Here is a 20933-nt window from a genome sequence, read left to right as displayed (position 1 = left end):
GAAATGATATGATTTTGTTACTTTTAAAAAGGAGCAATGTGATTGCCAGGTGGAAAATAGACTCTGAGCTGGAGGAGGCAGTATAGGCAAAAGGGAAAGCAAAGAGCTGGGAGGTTGTTGATGTTGTCCAGGTGAGAGGTATACAGGCACAGGCTGGGAAAGCAATAGGCTGAAAGGAGTGTCTTTTGCAGATGGAATTGACAGGATCTGCCAGCGGATTGGATGTGAGGCCTGAGACAATAAGAAATAAGAATGACATCAAGGATTTTGATGAACCTATTTGCTGAGATTTGGAAAGTTCTGGGAAGGTAGGTTTATAATGGAAAATCATAGATTAGGTTTTAGATATGTTATGTTTCCGATGGTTATTGGACAGCCAAGTGGTGATGTCAGGTAGGCAGTTGGCACTAGAGCCTCAAGTTCAGGGGAGTGATTAGAGCTGGTGACATCTCTCAAGGAGCCCTGAGGAGGATGGAAAGCCATGGTGCTGATGCCCGTGTGGCTAATCCTGAGGACAGAGACCATGGGCCCTGCAACCTTCAGAGCCCTGGGAGGGGACAGCTCATCAAGGGGAAAGACCAGAGCACAGCCGTTACTTTCATCCTCAAGAAACATAAAGCCAGTATTTCTGACTCTGACCTACTGAAGCAGGAGAAAGGGCAACTTGTAAAGGTCCTAAGAAGTAGCCACTGCCTTGGCCTATTTGCCCTGGCTCTCAGTGAGCTTTGAAAATGCCAGTGAGCTCTGTGTTGAGGGTCCAACAGCTGTGAATACAAGATGCTGACTCCAGAGCAGCAACTCCTTCCGCAAGGGCACCAGCCTCCCCAGGAGTGACTGCTGGGCTGAGCCACCTGAAGCCTGCGTGGGTTCAGCAGCAGCTGCACTTCTGCTCCAAGAAACAGCTCTCTGCCATCAGATCAAACAGCGGCTCTTCCCTGCTTCCCTTGGAAGCTTGGGGATTTGTTTTCAGAGCATTAAGCGGTGAGAGTCCCAGCTTAACTGGCACACAGGCGCTTCGGCTCTGAAAGGGATTTGGCTAGGCCTCCAGTCTCCCTCCCTGGTTGTTTGAAATCCAGGTTTGAGCAGAGAACCTTGAGACACTCCTGCTGCCATGCGCTCTTCTGTCTGGCTTTGCGGTGTGAGCAGGACAAGAAGAGAATGAGAGGAGCTTGCGTAGCTGAAGTCACTGGTTCGGCACCAGCACCCTGGAGCTACATCCACGAGTCTTCAAACTCAGTTTGCTCTTTACCTCCCTCACCCCTAACGTTTTCTTGATACAATTATTCTGACTTTCTAAAAAGGCTGCTGACTGACCTCCCACGATGCTCCTCTTCCAGAGAACTCCGTTTCTCTGTTTCATTGTCACAATTTGTCAGCTGCCTGTGAATACACTGCTTTCAGCAGTGATTCTCCGGCCTAGCTGAACATTGGAATCACCTGGAGGGCTTTAAAAACTCCTGAAGGCTGGGTCCCATCCCCAGAGATTCCAATTTAATTGTCTTCAAGTGTAGCCTGGGCCTCTGGATTTTTTTTCAACTCCCCAGGGGTAACTCCAACGTGCAGCCACAGTTGAGAACCGATGCCTCCAGACTCTGTGCTAACAAATTATCAGCTAATTTCATGAATCTCTACTATAAGAAGAAAGGGAAGGATAAACCCACCCCCCAGGGCTCTCTCCATTTGCAGGTAACACTACACTGTAGCAACAGCCTTCCAGAGAACAAGCCCGACTGCTTGTAATCTCCCTCCAGAGAGTGCCAGATCCAGGCAAAGACGAGTTTGCAAAGGAGAAATCTTCCGGGGAAATTAGGACCCTCAACACTGACAGCACAAAGGCACCTTTTATTCATTAAGGTGTTTTTTTTTTTTTTCCTATTCCAGTATAGTTATCATCCAATATATTAGTTTCAGGAGGACAATATAACGATTCAACAATTCTAAACATTACTCAGTGCTCATTATGATAAGGCACCTTCTGTTTGTCAGGTGAGAATCTGTGAATGTAAACCAGAGACTTTGGCTTCCTCTCGGGGCTTTTGGGAAACGAGCTCTCTCTACCAGGTGCATAAGATCAGCTAACTACCGGGGGTGTGCCAGCACGGTTATATAGCATGACCTCTGCCTTCTGAGGGAGCCCACTGGGAAGCAGGTGGGGAAACGAGAAGCCCTTGCCACTCAAAGTGTGTCCCGAGGACCAGTGGCATGGGCGTCGCCGTCATCCCGGGGCTTCTTAGCAATACAGCCTTTTGGGCCTCCTCTCAGACCTCAACAGTAAGAAACTGCATTTTAACAAGATGCCCAGGGGGTAAGTTTGCGAAGGGAGGGCGTATAGAACTGTGGGAAACTCAGTGCACTAAATCCTACTGAACGGGGAGGGCTAGGCGGAGGGACCCACTTCTTCGTCTGCCTGCATTGGGCACCTTTGGTAGTGAGCGGCAGCGACCCGAAGCCGGCGGCCCAAGGTGCGGGACTAGGTCCGGGCGGCCCCGCCTGCCTGCCCCGCCTCCCTCCTGGGTCTCTGCCCTGCGCGCGGTTGCTGTGGCAGCGCCGGACGCAGATCCAGCCGAGGCTGCTGCGGCCTCCACCTCCGCCTCCAAAGGCCTCCCCAGACCCCAGGCTGCCGCTCAGCTAGCGTCTCCGCCATGCCTCGGGGGAGGCGCGGCGGCCGGGTGAGCGCCCTGGAGGGCGGCCCGGAGGAGGAAGCGCCCCCGGCGGCGGCCGCGGTGCCCTCGGCGCTGTGGGCGTCCCAGCTGCAGCCGGAGGCGGCGGCCGGGCAGATCCTGCTGCGTGGCATCTTCGAGATCGGGAGGAGCAGCTGTGACGTGGTGCTGAGCGAGCGGGCCCTCAGGTGGCGGCCCATCCAACCCGAGCGCCCCGCGGGTGAGTGTCCCGGCACCTTAATCTCCAGCCTGGCCTCCACCCTGCAACTTCGCCGGCGCCTCCTCTCCGCCCTCCCCAGGCTCCTCCCCCCCCCGCCCCCCCCCCCCCCCCCCGCGTCGCGAAGCCCCCGCCCGCTCCTTCCGAACTGGGGAGAGCAGTCTAGTCTCCTCGCGGCCCCGGGGGCCTCAGGCTACCCGCCCTGCCCGCCTGGCTCCCCGCCTCTGGGTGCATTCCCTGGAGCAAAGTCACGGCCAGCTTCTGCTCCAGGAGGCCGAAAAAAGAATTGAGCCCCAAAGGGCCGGTGTTTTCCAAACTGCGGGAAGGTCCTCTCCTTCGCTCCAAACTGGTGGAGTTTGAATCCATCAACCTCTGCCCGTCCCCTGAAAGTATAACCACTTTACAGAGTACATCTACACGTGGGTTCTGAATCGAACTCTCACTTTGTTGACTTCCGAAACTTTAATCCCCTTTTGGGCTCTCTGGACTTCTCCATCCCTCACATTCCTTGCCTTGTCTAGGATCAAGCCCTCTACCTACGTAGAAACCCTTGATTTTTTTTTTTTTTTTTTAAGTGTTGACTTTAAAGTCCTCATGCTGCTTATCGCACTCGCCTTTTATTGACTTGACTTTAGTTATTTGGAAATGTTACAGTGCTGTATTTACAACAACTATTTCAAGTCTTCGTCGAGAGAAGATTGCTCAAAAAACCTTCGGATGTGACACTGTCTCTCCTGGCTAAATACAAACTTAAGAAATTATTTTTAAAACATTGCCTTCCGTTGCAAAACCAGGCGCCCTGTACTACTACTAGTAAAGTATAGAAACATGCCACTGTTCTAAAGTTTCCCGTGCAAAAAAAGCTAACAATGCACTGAGTAGCCTTAACTAAAATTACCTTCTACCTTAATTAAAATGTTTTCAGGTGTCATGAAAACCAAGGTAGAATGTTTTATTGAACCTCTGAGTTAAAACCGAGGGATATGGATGTAGAATTATTCCGTGAAGTTTTTAAGTCCGTTTGAATTTGGGAGATCTAGAAGTTTCTAAGTTATATGAAGTTTAGGTGAGCCTACAAGAGCCAGCTTAACCTACAATGAAGGTGAAATACTACAGAATTTAAAACGAGACCTTGCTCAGTGAGAGCTCCTATAAATAAGTGTTGTGGTACTGGGACACAAAAAGGCAAATAATGACACGGAAAAAAAATGCTGTTGTAAATTAAGTGGTGATGGAGGAAAAGCAGGCTTGCTCTGTGTTCATGGAAGTAGAATTTAAAAACTATACAGGTTGAAAGTTTTGATTGTTTTTTTTTAAACTTTGCTTGAAACCTCTTACTTTTCTTTCACCTAGGTGTATTTTTTTTCTTAATGAAGGCCTAGTGTGCAAACTTCTTCAGGCCTTTAAAATTGGAAATACGGAATCCTAGCACCTTAGTAAGAACCTATATTTATAAACAGATGTTTTACCTAGTAAAAGGAGTGGGGAAAAGAAAAGGGAGTAAGAGGTATACTTAAATGAAATGATCTCTGATGTAGAATTAGTTTAGATGTGAATGCTGAAAGACCAATGAGATTGTCCAGATAATAGAGGATAAGTTGTGTTAAGGTTACCATGCTTGGGAGGACGGGGTATAGGAGGATGTAGTAGGGGAGACCATGGGTGTATTGGCCCCAGGCCATGACTGGCGGCTCCAGGAAGGATGGGGGTGGAGTGTGGGATCACCGGGCTTTATTAGATCATACATAGGAAATATTTGCAACACCAGTTTTTGAATCTCAGAGTACCTTAGTTGCTGCTTTTAAAAGTAGATGTCATTTTTTAGAGCAGTTTTAGGTTCACTGCAACATTGAGCAAAAGGTCCAGAGATCTCCATATGTTCTCTGCCCCCTACACATGCACGGCCTCCTCCATTATCCACATTCCTCATCAGAGTGGTACATTTGTTACGATTCATGAACCTACGTGAACACATCATCACCCGAGTCCATAGTTGATGTTACGGTTCGCTCTTGGTGTCATACATTCTGTGGGTTTTGACAAACTTGTAATGATGTGTGTCTTGGGGTTCCCCAGGGAAACAGAAGCTTGGCTGTATGTTTGAGGAGATCTACCATGGGGTTACGGTGGCTGAGCTCTACCACTGTATGCCATTTGCAAACTGGAGAACCAGGAAAGTCAGTGGTATAATTCAGACCAAATCTGAAGGTCTGAGAAGCAGGAGAGCTGATGGTTTAACTGTCAGACTGGATCTGGATGGGGAAAAGGAAAGCTGTTCGGAACCTGTTTTGTTTGCTGTCAGTACCTGGAAGAGTACCTGACACGAAAACCATTGTTGAATGAATTTGTTAACTGGCCTCATGAACCTTACTTTTGCCTACTGCGTTATACTACTGACTACACAGCTACTTGTGACTTTTCATCACCTGCAAGAGTATCCTCTCCCCTTTTGTTAAGGTATTGGAATTCTTTTCTATAAAAACTTTCTTAAGCTAATGTTGGCCTACTTCTCCACTGTGGGTATCCTGGCCAGAAGGTTCCATCGTGCTAAGCTGCAAGGTGGTAAGCACTGACCTGGACATAGATTGACCAGGATGCCACCACTATGATACAAAATGTGTACACAAACGGGCATCATCTGTTCAGAAAATGCTAACCACAAACTGCTTAATGATCTTTCTATTGGAATCTTAAAATTTGACCATTTGTGAAATCACGAGTTTATGCATGTGAGTATAAAGTAATTACCGAGTTAGCTGTGACCTAGAAAGGAACAGAATCCAGAAGAAATAGAAGGATCAGGTGAGTTCTCTGAGGCTTCGTGAGAAAAGTCAGGCAAGTCTGGGGCATGGAACCCAGACCAGGCAAAGCAGATCAAGGGTAGTACCACAGTGTGGGTAGCCCCCAACGGTCTCTGAAATTGGGGAATAAGGTGTCAAAAATTAAGGGCGCACAGAAAGGGGACATGGGCAGATGTATTAGACAACTTTGCATATTTTACAGCATAGGCCTTCACTTGTGCTGTTACTGGATCAAATACATTCTGAGTTCAATATTTTCAAAAATATCACAGATTGCCTGTTGGCATTGTTCTAAATCTCAGCCAAGGACAAATTTCTAGGCATGTTTGCTTAGCAAGTAGTAAGCTTCTATTTGAAATGTTAGATGGAAGCAGGAGGTAGAAGCATTTTTGTGCATCCCCAAATCGGGATCTGCTTACTGTACTGTGTGACTGGGTGATAATGCTTTCCCATCAAGGAAAAGCTACGGGTGAGGAGAGTTAGTAATGGGTAGGATTACACTGTATTAAGCTCAAATTTTAGTACAGTTAAGAATGATCAATTTAGGAATTTCTGTGACATGAATGCCAAATGCTCACAAATGTGTCTGCCATTTCACAGTGGGAACTTCACCATTTACTAACGGATAGCACCTTGACATGGGAAAAACACGATGGGATCTTTTAGAGGCTCCCTCCTCCAGCTGTCTGTACTCTCCTGTCTGTGATGTAGGAACATTTTCAGGAGTGGGCACCAAAGGATATGAGGTCTTGTCTGCAACTAACAGGACCATAGCTGACTTTGGGCAAGTAATTTAATTCCACTTTTTCATCTGCAGAATGAGGCATTTATATTACAGTTGACTCTTGAACAACTTGGGTTGGAACTGTATAGGTCTACTTACACACGAGTTTTTCTTTCTTTCTTTTTTTTTGATGCAGTACAGCACTACAAATCTTTTAAGATTTTCTTGACTTTTTTGTAGCTTTATTGCAAGAATACAGTATACAATACATTTAGCATACAAAGTATGTCTTAACCATATCATGGGTAAGGCTTCTGGTCAACAGTAGGCTATTAGTAAGTTTTGGGGGAGTCCAGAGGTAGATGTGGACTTTTGACTGTATGTGGGTCACCACCCCTAACCCTTGCATTGTTCAAGGATCAGCTGTATATAATCATTGAAAACCAACTCTCAAGTTGCGTTTTAAAGAAAATACCTATTTTTATAGACTTCAGATGTTAGGACATCGTAGGTAAGTCTCTGCTTTGAATGCTCAAGGGTCAACAGTGTGATGTGTAGGAGGAGGTGTTGTATTTTCCAGCAGGAGCTTCTCCACCCTAATGAACTTCTAATTAGAAGAAACATGGGAAATATGGGCCCCTTGCTCCCCTTCCCCAGCTTCAGGGCATAGTGATGAGAGGTGGAGGGTCATCTCAGCACAGGGCCTGCCTTGAGAGAGGAAGAAACCATTTTCTGATAGAAAATTATTGGTCAAGCTAGTCATCAGACTTGTTTTTTTTATGGGCAAAAGGACTAGCTTAGCTTCGATATCATTTCCTCTACCTTAAAAAAAGTTGTTTTTTAATGTTTATTTCAGAGAGCAAGAGAGAGACAGAATGTGAGCAGGGGAGGGGCAGAGAGAGAGAGGGAGACACAGAATCTGAAGCAGGCTCTAGGCTCTGAGTGGTCAGCACAGAGCCCGACATGGGGCTCAAACCCATGAACTGTGAGATCGTGACCTGAGCTGAAGTTGGATGCTTAGCCGACTGAGCCACCCAGGTGCCCCTCATTTCCTCTACCTTCTAATCAAAGTTCAGGGCAAGGATTTTACGGTATGTCCGGTTAGCATCTGAAAATTATGTTTTAAATATTAAAAACAAAGAGTTTCAAATCTTAGGGCTTAAAAATCTCTATTTTTCATGGACTTACTACTGCAGGTTACACAATTTCATGTTAGGTTTTTCCAAAGGGCTGTTTGTAACGCAGCTCTTAGCTGAGTTGAAGGAGAAAATCTGAAAATCTGAGAAAGCTGGGCTGCAAATTAAGGTCTCTTTTATGAGAGCTAAAATGATTTGCTTTATATTTGCTGGAAACTTACCAATGTGAAAGGTAGTGTGGGAAAATGTGAAAATGAGAAAATAATTTAAAAACAAGAGTAAATGGTTGTTTGGGACTTAGCAGGGCTGGGTACATTCTAAGTATTAATCTGCCTAAGCTGTTTGGGAACAGATGTACGTGAAACAGATCCCAGTCTTCTGTTGTGTACATCCAAAGTGAGACATCTGTCGGTGGACCTTGTGGTCAGAAATAATGGAAGCAGGGGTTAAACCCCAAAATGACCTGTTATGTGAATTATTGAAGGATTAATTACTCAGTAAAACCTGATGCTTTGATTCATCAGTGTACATGTTAAGAAAATACTTCTTTAAAAAAAATTGACAATCTGTTCCTACACTGTCAAATTTGAAGGAATTTTTAAAAGATGGGTGTGAAAAATCAAGCTCACCCTGTAACTGCATGTACTGTTAATGAAGTTTTTAAATGCTTTGGAAGGTCTGTTAACCTATTATATAAATATTAAGTAGTTATATTGTATAAATATTAGCTTTTCATTAAAGTAAATTGGTCCACGCAGAGAAACAAATGCAGAATGGATCTCTAAAGCATGACCGTGGAGTTAAAATTTCTGTGGTGATGGAATGTTCTGTATCTGAACTGTCCAGATTGCACCATCCATGTGTGGCTATTCTACCTGAAATGTGGCTAGTGTGACTGAATAACTGAATTTTTATTTAATTTTAATTTGATAGCTGCATATGGCTAGTGGTGATCACATTGGACACCCTGGCTTTAATGCATGCAGAGTTGAAATCATTTATTTCCTTTATTCCTAGGTATTGGTTTTAATCTTTATAGGAAGGCAAAATTTCAAATCTTAATGTACAATTGATATGGTTATACCACCTGAGCTACCTATTTAAGGATAAATCCACTTAATCCAGAAATGTCAAAGTGGCAAAATCCTTTCACGTATTTTGTGAATACGAAAAATGCTTTGTTTATTGCAAATCATTTGATAGTAAAGTTGAAGTCTTGTCTATAAAAATTGTGTTATTCCTCATAGTTATTATTTGAACTGAAATTCAGCAAACTAATCTCTTTCTTACTATAAAAATAGTATATACAAAATAACTGCCCTGGCCTGTGTACCCTGACCCCCGAGGAGTCTGCATATTAATGTTATTCCTTAACCATGTGGCACTATCTGAAGGCAAGTACTTTGAAAAACTTGATCTATTATGTCCCCCTTCTTTTTGCCCTCCCCTACATGGGATCTTTGGGGCTACAATTGGCATATAAATACCTTCCTAGGAGTGGGGAACAGTACATGTGCTGAAGCCAAGGGACTTAAAAATTGAGGGTCCAATGGCTGGATCAAGGTCAGTAAACCAGAGAGGTAAATCCAGATGGGATTGTCTGAAGTGGGAAGATCTGAAGTGACTTGCAGAAGTCTAAACGTAAAGCTAAGAATCAAAGAGCCATGGCAGTAGGTAGAGGGGTTGACAGATACTTTGGGTACTCAGGAGGATAGTATTGCCTCGACTAGGCATTTTTGTGCTCTCTGCAATTTGGGAGAACAGACCATCGTTGTTTAAAGACTAGGGATACAGCTGTTAAAGACTAGGGATACAGCTAGGGATCCCTGTTAAAGACTAGGGATACAGTTGTTAAAGACTAGGGATACAGCTGGGTGGCTCAGTAGATTAAGTGTCTGACTTCAGCTCAGGTCATGATCTCCCGGTTTGTGAGTTTGAGCCCCATGTCAGGCTTTGTGCTGACTGCTTGGAGCCTGCTTTGGATTCTGTGTCTCCCTGTCTCTCTGCCCCTCCCCTGCTTACGCTCTGTCTCTCCTGTAGGAATAGGAGATGTCTACTGGGGGCAAATGTCTGGGAAAGATAAAAGGTGGGGGGAGACAGATTGGGAGGGATACCCTTGTGACTCTGAGACCTATAAAAGGAGGATAAGGCAGGCAGGGGCAGGGAGAACCTTGGCCCATGATGCATATCTGGTCAGGTCTCTGCTTACCTATGGTGAGATTTTGGGGGAAAAGACTGCCCATTAAGAGTCCTGCCTTGAGCATAAATAGCCAAACCTCAGCTGTGTTTAGTCCTGGGAACAGTGTGACCTCAGCAACAAAGCTTAGGAGAAGCCTTGAAGGGACCAACAGCCGGAGGCTGGCTGTTAGCTAACTGCACTCTTTGCAGCAGAAAGGAAAGTTCTTCCTCAAAGGGACAGGACGGCAGCCGCAGTGACCAGTGAGGTTTACTGTCATCGTTATGAACTCAGGTATTCAAATGTATTAAATAGGCTTCAATTTGCAGAATGCCAGTTCTTACTGATTCTCAAGTTGTCCTAATTTCTGGCATTTTGGATGAACGGGAACCCCTCCAAGTTGACTTCTAAGTTTTTTTTGACATTCCCTTGGCTGTCTCTCATAGCTTTCTTGCTTTCTTGAATGGCAAGATATTCCAGGCTAATCTACATGTCATGCCCCAGACATAGCATCAACCTGATCATTAAAAGGAAGCTTAGTTCCTTTGAGTAGGGGTATTTAGAGACCACAATTGGAGCTCCAGTTGTGCTCATTGCTAATATTTTCCGTTTTCCAGTTTTTTCAGAAACAGCAAGGAAGTATGTATTTTTCTTCCAAAAAGAAAACACATCATGGAATTATGCTGATACTTCCAGTTTAAATTCAGGACTAAAAGGTGTTTACTTTGTCTCCTTTCTGCTATCCTTAAAATCTTGATTTCTAAGTGCAACAGTATCATTGCCAACCATATCATTGCTCATTTGCTTTATCTTGTAACGTGTAAATCACAGAGTAACAACACCAATGCTACCATTAACAGTACAACTTCTGAAAGTCATTTAAGATCATTCTGTAATTTTTTATTGTTGTGTATAGAGTACATACCAGGGTATGTGCTGTGTGTAGTCAAATTACTAGGGTTTTAAAAAAATGTTTTTAATGTTTTATTTATTTTTGAGAGATACAGAGTACAAGCAGGGGAGGGACAGACACAGAGGGAGACATGGAATGTGAAGCAGGCTCCAAGCTCTGAGCTGTCAGCATAGAGGCCAATGCAGGGCTCGAACCCACGAACTGTAAGATCTTGACCTGAGCCGAAGTTGGACGCTTAACTGACTGAGCCACCCAGGTGTTCCAAATTACTGTGTTTTAAAGACGCTTACAGTCCTCCCTATCTGTGATGTTATATCCTCAACCCAGTATGCAGAATTGTCTATTTACATTTGTTTTTGATTTTTGGCATTACTTCTTTAAAATTAAATTTTATTTTGTAATTATATAAACTATTTATAGGGTTCCAGACTCAAACTTACTAAACAAACTATATTCTGGGAAGTATAACTTTTTATCTGTGTCCTTTCTACCCTTTTCTTCCTTCCTATTACAGGTAAGCTTATTTGTCTTTTCAAATTTTGGGGTTGTTCTTTTGTAAATATAAGCAATCGTGTATATGTATATACTTATATGCATATGTATATATATTCTCTTTACCCGACTCCTACCCCACTTCCTTAAATGCATGGCAGCATACCATATTTTTTTTCCACCTTACTTTCTTTTTAAATTAACAATATATCTGGCATATCACTCTAGGGTGAGAGTCTACGTTTCCTTTTATATCTGCACAAAAATCTATTGTGTACTATAGTTTATGGAAAGATTGGGTTGTTTCTAGCCTTTTTTTGCTATGGAAAATAGTGGTGTAATGAAAAACGTTATGTGTCCATTTGATTTTTTTTTCAGTATATTTTTGGAATAGATTCCTAGAAGTGGGCTTGTTGACTAAAAGAATAAATGCGTATGTGATTTTTATTAGATTTTATTTTTTAGAGTTACGTTTTAGGTTCACAGCAAAGTTGAGTAGAACATGCAAAGATCTTCCATGCACTCCATGCCTGCCTGTATACCTTGCTCAGTATTTCCAAATTACTTCATAAGAATCGTACTATTTTGCCTTTGTATCATTGTTGTATCAGGACACCTGTTTCTGTGAAGTTTCTTCTAAAGAGTATATTGTGAAACTTCTAAAAAAAAGATGAGATGAGAAAGGGTATCTGATGAGAAAGGGTATCTCAGCATAGTTTTAATTTATGTTATTCTCATTAAATCATTCATACTTTTAGCTTCTTTCTTCCCCAGTTAGGGAGCACCTACTATGTGCTGAGTTTTCTGATAGGTTCCAGAGATGCTATAATCAATTGGACATAGTTTTTCCTTCCAAGTGTTCATAATCTGCAGGAAGATTTACCAGCAAAATTACTGATGGTCTATTTTATGTGCAATTGAGATATTATAGGGCATTATACACATACATGGAAATGTAACTAAAGGAGAAAATCATTTTGTTGGGAGGCGGAGGAAGAGGTCAGGTAAAGGTACAGAGGAATGTGAGGGTAAACTTGAATATGGGCCTTGAAGCATGGCTAGGGATTGGCAACACAAAAGAGTAAGGAAACCGTTCTAGGAAAATGATAACTTTTTTGGCAGGGGGAATATCAGGAGAGCATGCTTTGACCCATTTGGAAAATAAGACCATAGTCTGTGAAGAGAGTGTTAATGGAAGAGATGACAGTGCTTGGTGATAAGTCAGTGGTTTGTATAAGGCCCTGAATAACAGGCTAGGAAGTTGGTGTCTAAACCTAAGGGTTGAGTAAGGGGTAGCAAAATCTGAAGGTTTTTGTTCTTTAAGTGAGTTTGGGTTTCGAGAAGACCATTAAGGAACCAGGATGGATTTTAAATGGGCAGTACACTGGAGAGCCTATTTCAGTGACTGGTATACCAGAAGATCCAGGAATAGCGTGTATGTGGCAGGGAGAATGGAAATGTGAGGCTAAGTGAAGGGATATTGTCAGAGAATTTGGAGGATGTGGAATTTGAGGGAAGGGGAGGATACCATGGTGATGCCGAGATTTTTAACTTGAATGATGGAATGGATACTGAACACTGCTAAAATTCTCAGATCAGCAAAATGAGAAAGTATCTTACTTGACATGTATTGTACCATGTATCAACTATGCTGGTGACTAGCAAAATGTCCAAACATAAAGGAAATTGAAAGCTTAAAATTGAATGCATAAGCTGGAGAAATGGCTCCTGAAGGGACTGTACGTTGAACTCTCTCAAGCCTAAGGTCTGTGTTTTTCGTGAGCCTTGGGATGTCTCTTGTGTCCTGTTTCTTATTCGGTTGAGGCTACTTAAAATTTAAAGGTATTTTTGGAAAACATTGTTCATTAAATATTGGAAATAAGGTTATGATCTTTATGCAGCCATAATATTTAGGTATTACTGAAATGAAAAAAATGAACACATCAATTTTTATATGTAGAAAAGAACTTCTTCTATATCATTTTAAACTCCGAAAAAATTCATTTCGTAAGATCAGTTTTTCGTCTAGTACAAATATTCTATGTTAGACTTTTAAGTGTACTGAATGTTACACATAATTCAAAGTACTTTCTATGTCCATCTGTGCAGGAGGAATAAGATCAATAAAACTGAGCAACTGTTAGCGTATGTTGGTTTCCTTATGTTTTAGCCATGTTTTCATGTATTGAAAGTGTAAAGGAAGACAGTGTATGTTTTGTTGTTGTTTTCATTCTATAGGTAGATGCTTATTATAGTTAAAATTTCAGATATAATGCATTTTTAAAATCCCATCCATAACCCAGTTACTTTAGATAATTTATTTAAATACTTAGGGTATACTAAAAAAATATAGATAGACTTTTGTCATGGGATTTGATCGATAATCTCTTATTTTAGAAGTAGAAATAAAGTTTTCTCTAAAAATCATATTTCCATTTCGTAGAATTAGCATTTTTCACATTTGGGGAAAAATATCTTGGTATTCTAGCTTTTGCATTAGAGACAAATCTATCATTTTCCAGGTTACTTGGATGTTTTACAGGACTAAGCCTACTCTGTCACAGGGCTTCATGCCATGGAAACATCTTATGGGTGAGCCTAATATTACTTCAATTTTCTTGACACTTGAACACTTTGTTAGGTGTATGCCAGATTCATTCTTCCATGCAGAAGCATTAGATGCAAACTATGTCATTGAAACTCTAAGAGCCTTTTCAAATGTAACTTTGCTACGGTATAACGTGAGTCCCAACAATCAGTGTAAAAAGTTATGCAATGCCTTTTGGCTTTGACTTTTGAAAGATCTTTAGTCTGTAACAATTAGCATCGGTTGTGTGCATTGTATACTTTGGGGCGATAGGACTAGTTCCCAAGAAATACCATAGAAGGTCTCAGACTTCTGAGGTTGAGGTTGATAATACACTTAATAAATTATTTGCAGTTTTACATTACAATAGTGACCTAGCAGTTACCAATTGCTTAAATACAGAGTATAGGACACCAGGTTGAATGCATTGATTTTGAACTGAAGAATTCCTGTTCATGTCCCAGACTTATCAAGTATTATCATTAGGTTTGAAAATAAGAGCTGTCTTCATCTTGGTAGCCTGAAGAAATCAGAAAACCCATCTTAGAGGCTCCTATAAAACCTTTAGGGTTCTTATTTGGTTAATATTCTGCCTTGATAAGAGTCTCAATAAAATCAGTTAAATGCGAACTCTGAAAATTCAACCTACTGTCTGTCATGTTCAGTTTACCATTAAACAATAGCATGCCCTGGATATAACCCACTAATTTTATTTTTTTCACCTTAATGAAAGCACTGGTCATTATTGCTGCCACTGATGCTCTTTTGTCTGCACATACTGTTGCAACATAATGTGTTGTGCATTTGATACGGATATTACCATATTGCCATAAGGAGCTGCTATTATTTTAGACACCAACTGATTCCATGATAGTGTCAGATTTCTTTAACATATGCTTATGTTTTTGTACAAATGACCTCAAGAAACATCTGCTAGTTTTGTGGTGGTATCTACTGTTTCTTTTTTAGAATTTGACCTGTCAGTCACTTTTTAATGTGACTATACAGTATTTCATTATAGTAGGCTGTCTGGTTTCTTATGCTGTTGATATTAATTAATAACATTCATGGCATAATTCAGAAAAAAACTGAAGTCGCCCATGCACGTTATTTTAAAAATATCTTTTCATGGTTGCTGTTTTAACTTTTTTGTCATTGATACTTTAAAATAGAAAAGAGCCCTTTTAGTGGATCCTTTAGGATCCAAAATTTTAGGTCCAAAATTGCTTTCTAATGGTTCTGAAATTACTCTGAGTTTTATAAAAATGTGTACTAGTTGTGGCATATCATTAATTCATATCCTGTGCTCATCGCTAATCTTTCTTAGTATCTTTGATGGGTTTAGAAGGGCAGGCAAAGGAAAAGAAAATTTTCTATGACGTTGTGAAATCTTTGCTTTAGGATACTGGAAAACTCGTAGAGAATATGAGCTATTGATTCTATTATAGGTGGGATCCTTTCTTTTACTTTGGTATGACCCTGACCAGAAAGCAAAGATCACACATTTCCATTATCTGGAATTTTCTTTCCTGCTTCCTCTTTGTTTATTCTACTTTTTTTTCCCCAAGACCTAGCTATTGATTCAAAGAAAGCAATACGGCTGTAGATTTATGGTACTTAAAACATCCAAATGAAAGAACTGTCTCTGAATAGCAATATTGGTTCATGTTTTCCAGTGGAAAACCTATAAACAGAATTTTTTTCCAATTCCCTTTATTTTATTAGATGACGCTGTGTATAAAATTTTCTTACCTAAACATTTGATACCAAATCTAAACCAAACAGAGTAAATATATATGAGGTAATAGTCTTAACCATAGTTGATGTCTATGTTCAAATAGTAACTAGAACAGCTTACTTTTATTTTCTCCTCTTTTCCATGCATCAGCTGTTGGACTCCTTTAGACTCTAAACATGTCCTCATTTACATCTCTGTGCTCATTCAGTCACCCTTGCTGCTTTTAGGCTCTCTTTGTCCCTTGGGTGACTTATGTCATTAGGACAACCTTCTGTCCCCTGTTTGCCATCCCTTGGCTGAAACTGAGTGGAGGTCCTTGCCAGTTACCTGAGGTGCTGGCCCTGCTGTGGCTCATCTTTGGCCTTGGTGATGTCTGTGTGCTTTTTATGCCAAAACTTGGTTCTGTGATGGGTGAAAGGGTTACTGAAAGCTTTACTTTCAGTGGTAATACCAAGCGAGGCTATGTTGAGTGCCTAAGCAGCTTTCTTTTAGGCCTGAAATAGGAGAGGCAGGGGCCTCAATGTCCCTTGAGAAAGAGGGATTTCCCTCAGCCTTCTGGGCCCAAGGCTCAACCATTTAAGTGAGCTAGTGGCCTGGACCCAAAGGGGAGTATAATTCCCCCAAATTATGGTTTAGTTTACCTCTGGGTAGGATGGGTATTGGACCATCTAAGTGAAGTCCCCAGTGACTTTTCTTGCCTCTTACAGAGCAGGCCATTTACTAGTTTCCATGCCTCTGTCCCCCCTACCCTATGTGAGACATTGGAGGAACCACAGGGATAGGGGATGTTCATGGTTTTCAGATGTTGGGTATATCTGGAGTTGTATTTGAAGTATAGAGACTGTTTAGTGGTTTTACTTTACTTACTGTCTACGCTTTTGGTTATTAGTTTTTAGTGCAGGGAATTTTGTCTGTATGATCATGGTGGGGTGGAAGAGGGGAAGCAGAATTAAGCATATTTCCAAGAACATTTTATGGTGCCTGGTATGACATCATGAGCAGGTGGGCCCATAACTATTTACTTGATGCTCTTTTTAAGAAGTCCCATTATATCATGGGAAATGGAAAAATAGCAAAAACAATTTGTTGATGCATTCTTTAGGAAATCTTGTATGCATGTTCACTAGAGAAACATGGGGTTTCTCCCTTGAAGGACAAAGCTTTGTTTTGTTTTTAATAAGACACACTCTTCATAATTAAAACAAAATCCCAGTGTTAAAGGATTACTGTCTTAAATAATTGGATTTCTTTCATTTGTTTCCCTGATCCCTATATATGAGAATAAATCTAATGGAGTCTTAGGATAATACATATTTCTAGATTAAATAGTTCTCGTAACCACTGAATTTTATTAACACCTCTCAAGGTTTATGGATAATGTAGAAAATCATGTAAAAAATAGAAAATAATTTAAGGTGAGGAACTTATTTTATGTTTGGGAAGGGGGAAGATCCAGAAACTGGTTAAGAACAATAGAGGCTGTGGAAACACTTGTGAAAGATGATGTGTTGCTCTTTGCAATAAATTATTCAAATAAACTCCTTATTTGCATAACTTTCTTTAACCCTGCCCTTAAAATACCAAATTTAGTATTACATATTTCTTATTTCAGATGGTATTTTAATATCTGAAGATGGTTTAGCTTAAAAATGGTTAAGATTTCAAGTGATACAGGGGAAAAGCAAGATGTCCAGCAGTTGTAACTTGAGAAAAATTCACAGAAAAAGCTCTGTTCCCCTGCCTCTTCTCTTTTTTTGTCTGCATACTCCAGAGCCCTTTTCTAAGACTCTTAAATCATGTGGGAGCCTGGGGGAGGACAAACACTAGGATGAGTGGTGTAAGAAGGGGGAGTATTTTGCTTGCGGCAAAGTATTCCTCCATATGGGACTTTCTTAAAGCTGTCCCTTCAGCCCCTTAAATCCACATTTGAGCTCTCGGGAAGAGGCTGTGTTAGGGGCAGCAGAGGAGAGTGAAGTGTGAAGGCAGACGAAGGGTCATTTTTCTAGTTGATCATTTCTGGGCTCTGGTGGACCTTTTCAGACTGCCCTGTCTCTCCATTTAATTCTGGGTCAGTCTTGACCCCAGTTTCCCAGGCATAGCGGTGCTCAGCCCCCCTGGGTTTGGAAACTCAAAGAGGCACTGGTTCTAGTTCTGGTGGGAGCAAAAATATCAAGGACTTTGGAAAGATTTTGTATTTAATGCTATAGAGAGGCGACATGAGAGAGGAATGTAAATGATGCTTTCAAAGCTTACACACATTTCTCACTTAACTTCACCTGCCTTCTCTGGGCCAGATTGTATCGCTTGCTATTTTGATGAATTCTCACCTAAAATAGTGTCTTCTCTGTGTAAGTCTGGTGTTCTAATGATAAATGAGGCAAGTAAAGCTTTTAGAAGGAAAAAGACATTTGATCAGTTTCTCTGTCATCTTTCGCTTGATATGGTGATAAGACGAAAGGTCACCAGCATGCGGCGTTTTGTTATGGCAGCCCTGGCAGACCTATATCCTTCCTTAGGTCTTCATTTGTTCTTCCTGTGCCCTCATGTGGCCTGCCTTCTGTGTGCACATGGGGAAAAAGAGAGCCTGGTTTCTTCCTCTTCTCATAAGGATACCTGTCCTGTCAGGTTAGGGTACCACCTTTATGACCTAAGTTAACCTTAATTACTCATTAAAAGCTCTGTCTTCAAATAGAGTCACATTGGGGGTTAGGGCTTCAACAGCTGAATTTTGGAGTTGGGGGACACAATTCAGTCCATGACAGATGGATTTACTCGTTTCGCTAAATCTTTTCCAACCCTGAAAGTCATTTTACCGCCTCTTCCAAATTCCTGTTAACAGTAAGAGGTATTTTTTTCTTTTTGAATTTTAATATAATGGTTAATGCATGGTTACTTTTACATTGTTTATAACACTAAGAAGTAATAATTGTTAGGAGCATCAATCATATTAAAATGGTTTGGAAATATGGGTTGTTTCTTTTAAAGTAGGTTTCCTCAACTCTAAATCTCTATGAAATTGGACAATCTAATCAGTCTAAATGCAGCCCAAATAGTAAGCTTTTGGTTCTATAATAGCAGCTCTTAAAAGATAGTGAAATACATTTGAGTACCACAGACAGAGTCAGGAGTTTGCTTGACCTACTAAACTTTTCTGAAAATGTGCTGAACTTATAACTTGAATTTTTGGTCTGTGATTACAAATGTTTGGTGAGAGAGGACGGTGTCTGATTTGTTTTTCTCCCATTAAGGGTTCATTTCAGATTTGGTACTGAAATCAATGTTCACCATCTCTATCTTTCTGGAACATCTTGCCAATAAATATCTTACATATTGAAAAATTCTCAGGATTATCCGATGGTTAGGCAACCTTAAAAGGCTATGCAGAGAAGTGATTTGGATCATTATTGCCCTGCTTTCTTCAAGTTTGAACAATTCACTTTTGTGGTGTAATCAAAATACTGACCTACATTTGAAAGTGCAACACTGTCCTGTTATCTAAATCCACTGTGCTATTAAAGGGTGAAATAGAGAAAAGAGGTCACCAGCATTATTTTTTCTTCTGTCCTTGATTATAGGTTGCTTTTGTTGTTAGTTGTTCGATGGTCTGCTTCTGACAGATAACTGAAGTAGAAAATGCAACTAAGATTTCTATATGAAATCATAATAAAGATAACTCATGATTATTAAATAATAAAAAATGATATAGCTGTATTAAAATCTAAGGACTGAAATGAGTTAATTCTATTTGGAAATATTTAAATTAGAAATAGCTTTTACTTTTGATAAATACTGCTTAAAAAAATTCTGTGTATTTAAGCTTTTAATACTTGAATCATTCTCCCTAAGGTTGACATACAAGCGTGTCCCTTTGGTTTGGTAAGGCTCTGAACATGCAAAGCGACAGATGTTACACCCAGCATAATTATATGTATCCTGGAAACACATCTTTATAGAGTGGAATTGGTTCTTGGGAAAACAAAAATTTGGCAAACAAAGGGCATTAAATTGCTGATCTCAGCAGTAATTACCTGGGATAGATTATAATAATCTTGTGTAGGTGGTAACAGCATCCATGCATTGGAAAAATAATGTAATTCTAAAATACATTAAAAGGAAAATGAACTTGTGTAAACTTTAGCTCATCTATCCCTTTAAAGAGCAGAGAAAGCCCTCAATTTTTTTTTCTTTCTTCCTTCTTCTTTCTTTCTTTCTTTTTTTTTTTTTTTTTAATTATTACAGCTCTTTGGGAAAGATTTCCAGGATTCCAAATCCTAATAATACTGGTTTTTGACCATGTCTCTGTAAGGTTACTGCCCCTTTTTTTAAATGCCCACTAAAAATAGACCATTTTAAATAAATAAATTGATCTCTAACCTTCCAGCACCCAAGTAACTCTGTGAAACGAATTAGGCACTGTAAGATCCATAGTTGGTTGTACCAATAACCATACTAACACAGTGGTTTCTGTAATTTTGGTGTCTTCATCCCAAGGGCATCTTAAAGCACCCACTCTCCCTTCCCCCCAATAGATAAAGCAAAACAGAGCTACTTAGGTCCTGTCATGGAAGATCTAGAATTGTGTGAAAGTCATTTGGAGAACCACTGTATCAAATGTTTCTTAAATATACAGCTATAGAGTTGTAGAGGTCCTTACAAAAACTTGAAGTTGATGGTGTTGGGTTTTGGTCTGAAACTTTTTAGTTTAGGTTTGTTTAATTTGGGAGAGAGGAAGTGGGGGAGGGACAGAGAGAGGAAAAGAGAGAGAATCTGAAGCAGGCTCCGCAGTGTCAGCAAAGATGCAGGGTTTGAACCCACGAACTGTGAGATCATGACCTAAGCAGAAATCAAGAGTGGGATGCTTAACCAACTGAGCCACCCAGGCACCCTGGTCTGAATCCTTTTTATTTTTTTTTTTAATTTTTTTTTCAACGTTTATTTATTTTTGGGACAGAGACAGAGCATGAACGGGGGAGGGGCAGAGAGAGAGGGAGACACAGAATCGGAAACAGGCTCCAGGCTCTGAGCCATCAGCCCAGAGCCTGATGCGGGGCTCAAACTCACGGACCGCGAGATTGTGACCGGGGCTAAAGTACGACGCTTAACCGACTGCGCCACCCAGGCGCCCTGGTCTGAATCTTTTTAAAATAAGAATTTGTCAATAGTTGTGGTTTAAATACCCATTTAGCACCAAGATCATCTGAATGGAGAGTTGTTTACTTTTTTCCCCCCACAAAAAGATTTTGAACACAAATGAAACCTTAAAGGCAGACTTAGGAAATTCTGAAATAATTATGCTATGGATCTTGTGTATCTTAGGTGATGGGCATGTATTTTGCTGTTACTGATGATCATTTAGATATGCTATCACCTAGTCTCAAATTTTTAGCAGCTCCTTCACCTGTAAACTGTTGCTATGACATATTTTTCACATCTCTTGAGAAGCTGAAGTGGTGAATCGGGAAAATGGCACATTTCAGGGCTGGTTTGCC

The 20933-nt window shown here is 40.9% G+C and overlaps 1 protein-coding gene across 6 annotated transcripts in view; it reads left to right on the top strand.

Annotated features, from left to right (window-relative positions):
- Positions 1-1974: 1974 nt before the first annotated feature.
- Positions 1975-20933, top strand: part of CERKL (ceramide kinase like) — a 110496-nt gene continuing 91537 nt past the window's right edge. Inside the window, exon 1 of one of the 6 annotated variants that reach the window (XM_023259527.2) lies at positions 1975-2880. In XM_023259527.2, coding sequence (XP_023115295.1) covers positions 2643-2880 — 238 coding nt within the window. In that variant the 5' untranslated portion in view covers positions 1975-2642. The remainder of the gene's footprint in view (positions 2881-20933) is intronic. The other 5 variants (XM_045034092.1, XM_023259528.2, XM_023259526.2 and 2 more) reach the window with 5 other exon arrangements.

Source organism: Felis catus, chromosome C1 (assembly GCF_018350175.1).
Source record: "Felis catus isolate Fca126 chromosome C1, F.catus_Fca126_mat1.0, whole genome shotgun sequence".
Classification (NCBI taxonomy): domain Eukaryota; kingdom Metazoa; phylum Chordata; class Mammalia; order Carnivora; family Felidae; genus Felis; species Felis catus.
The sequence above is the reverse complement of the archived record's forward strand: the minus strand, read 5'-3'. Positions and strand labels throughout refer to the sequence as shown.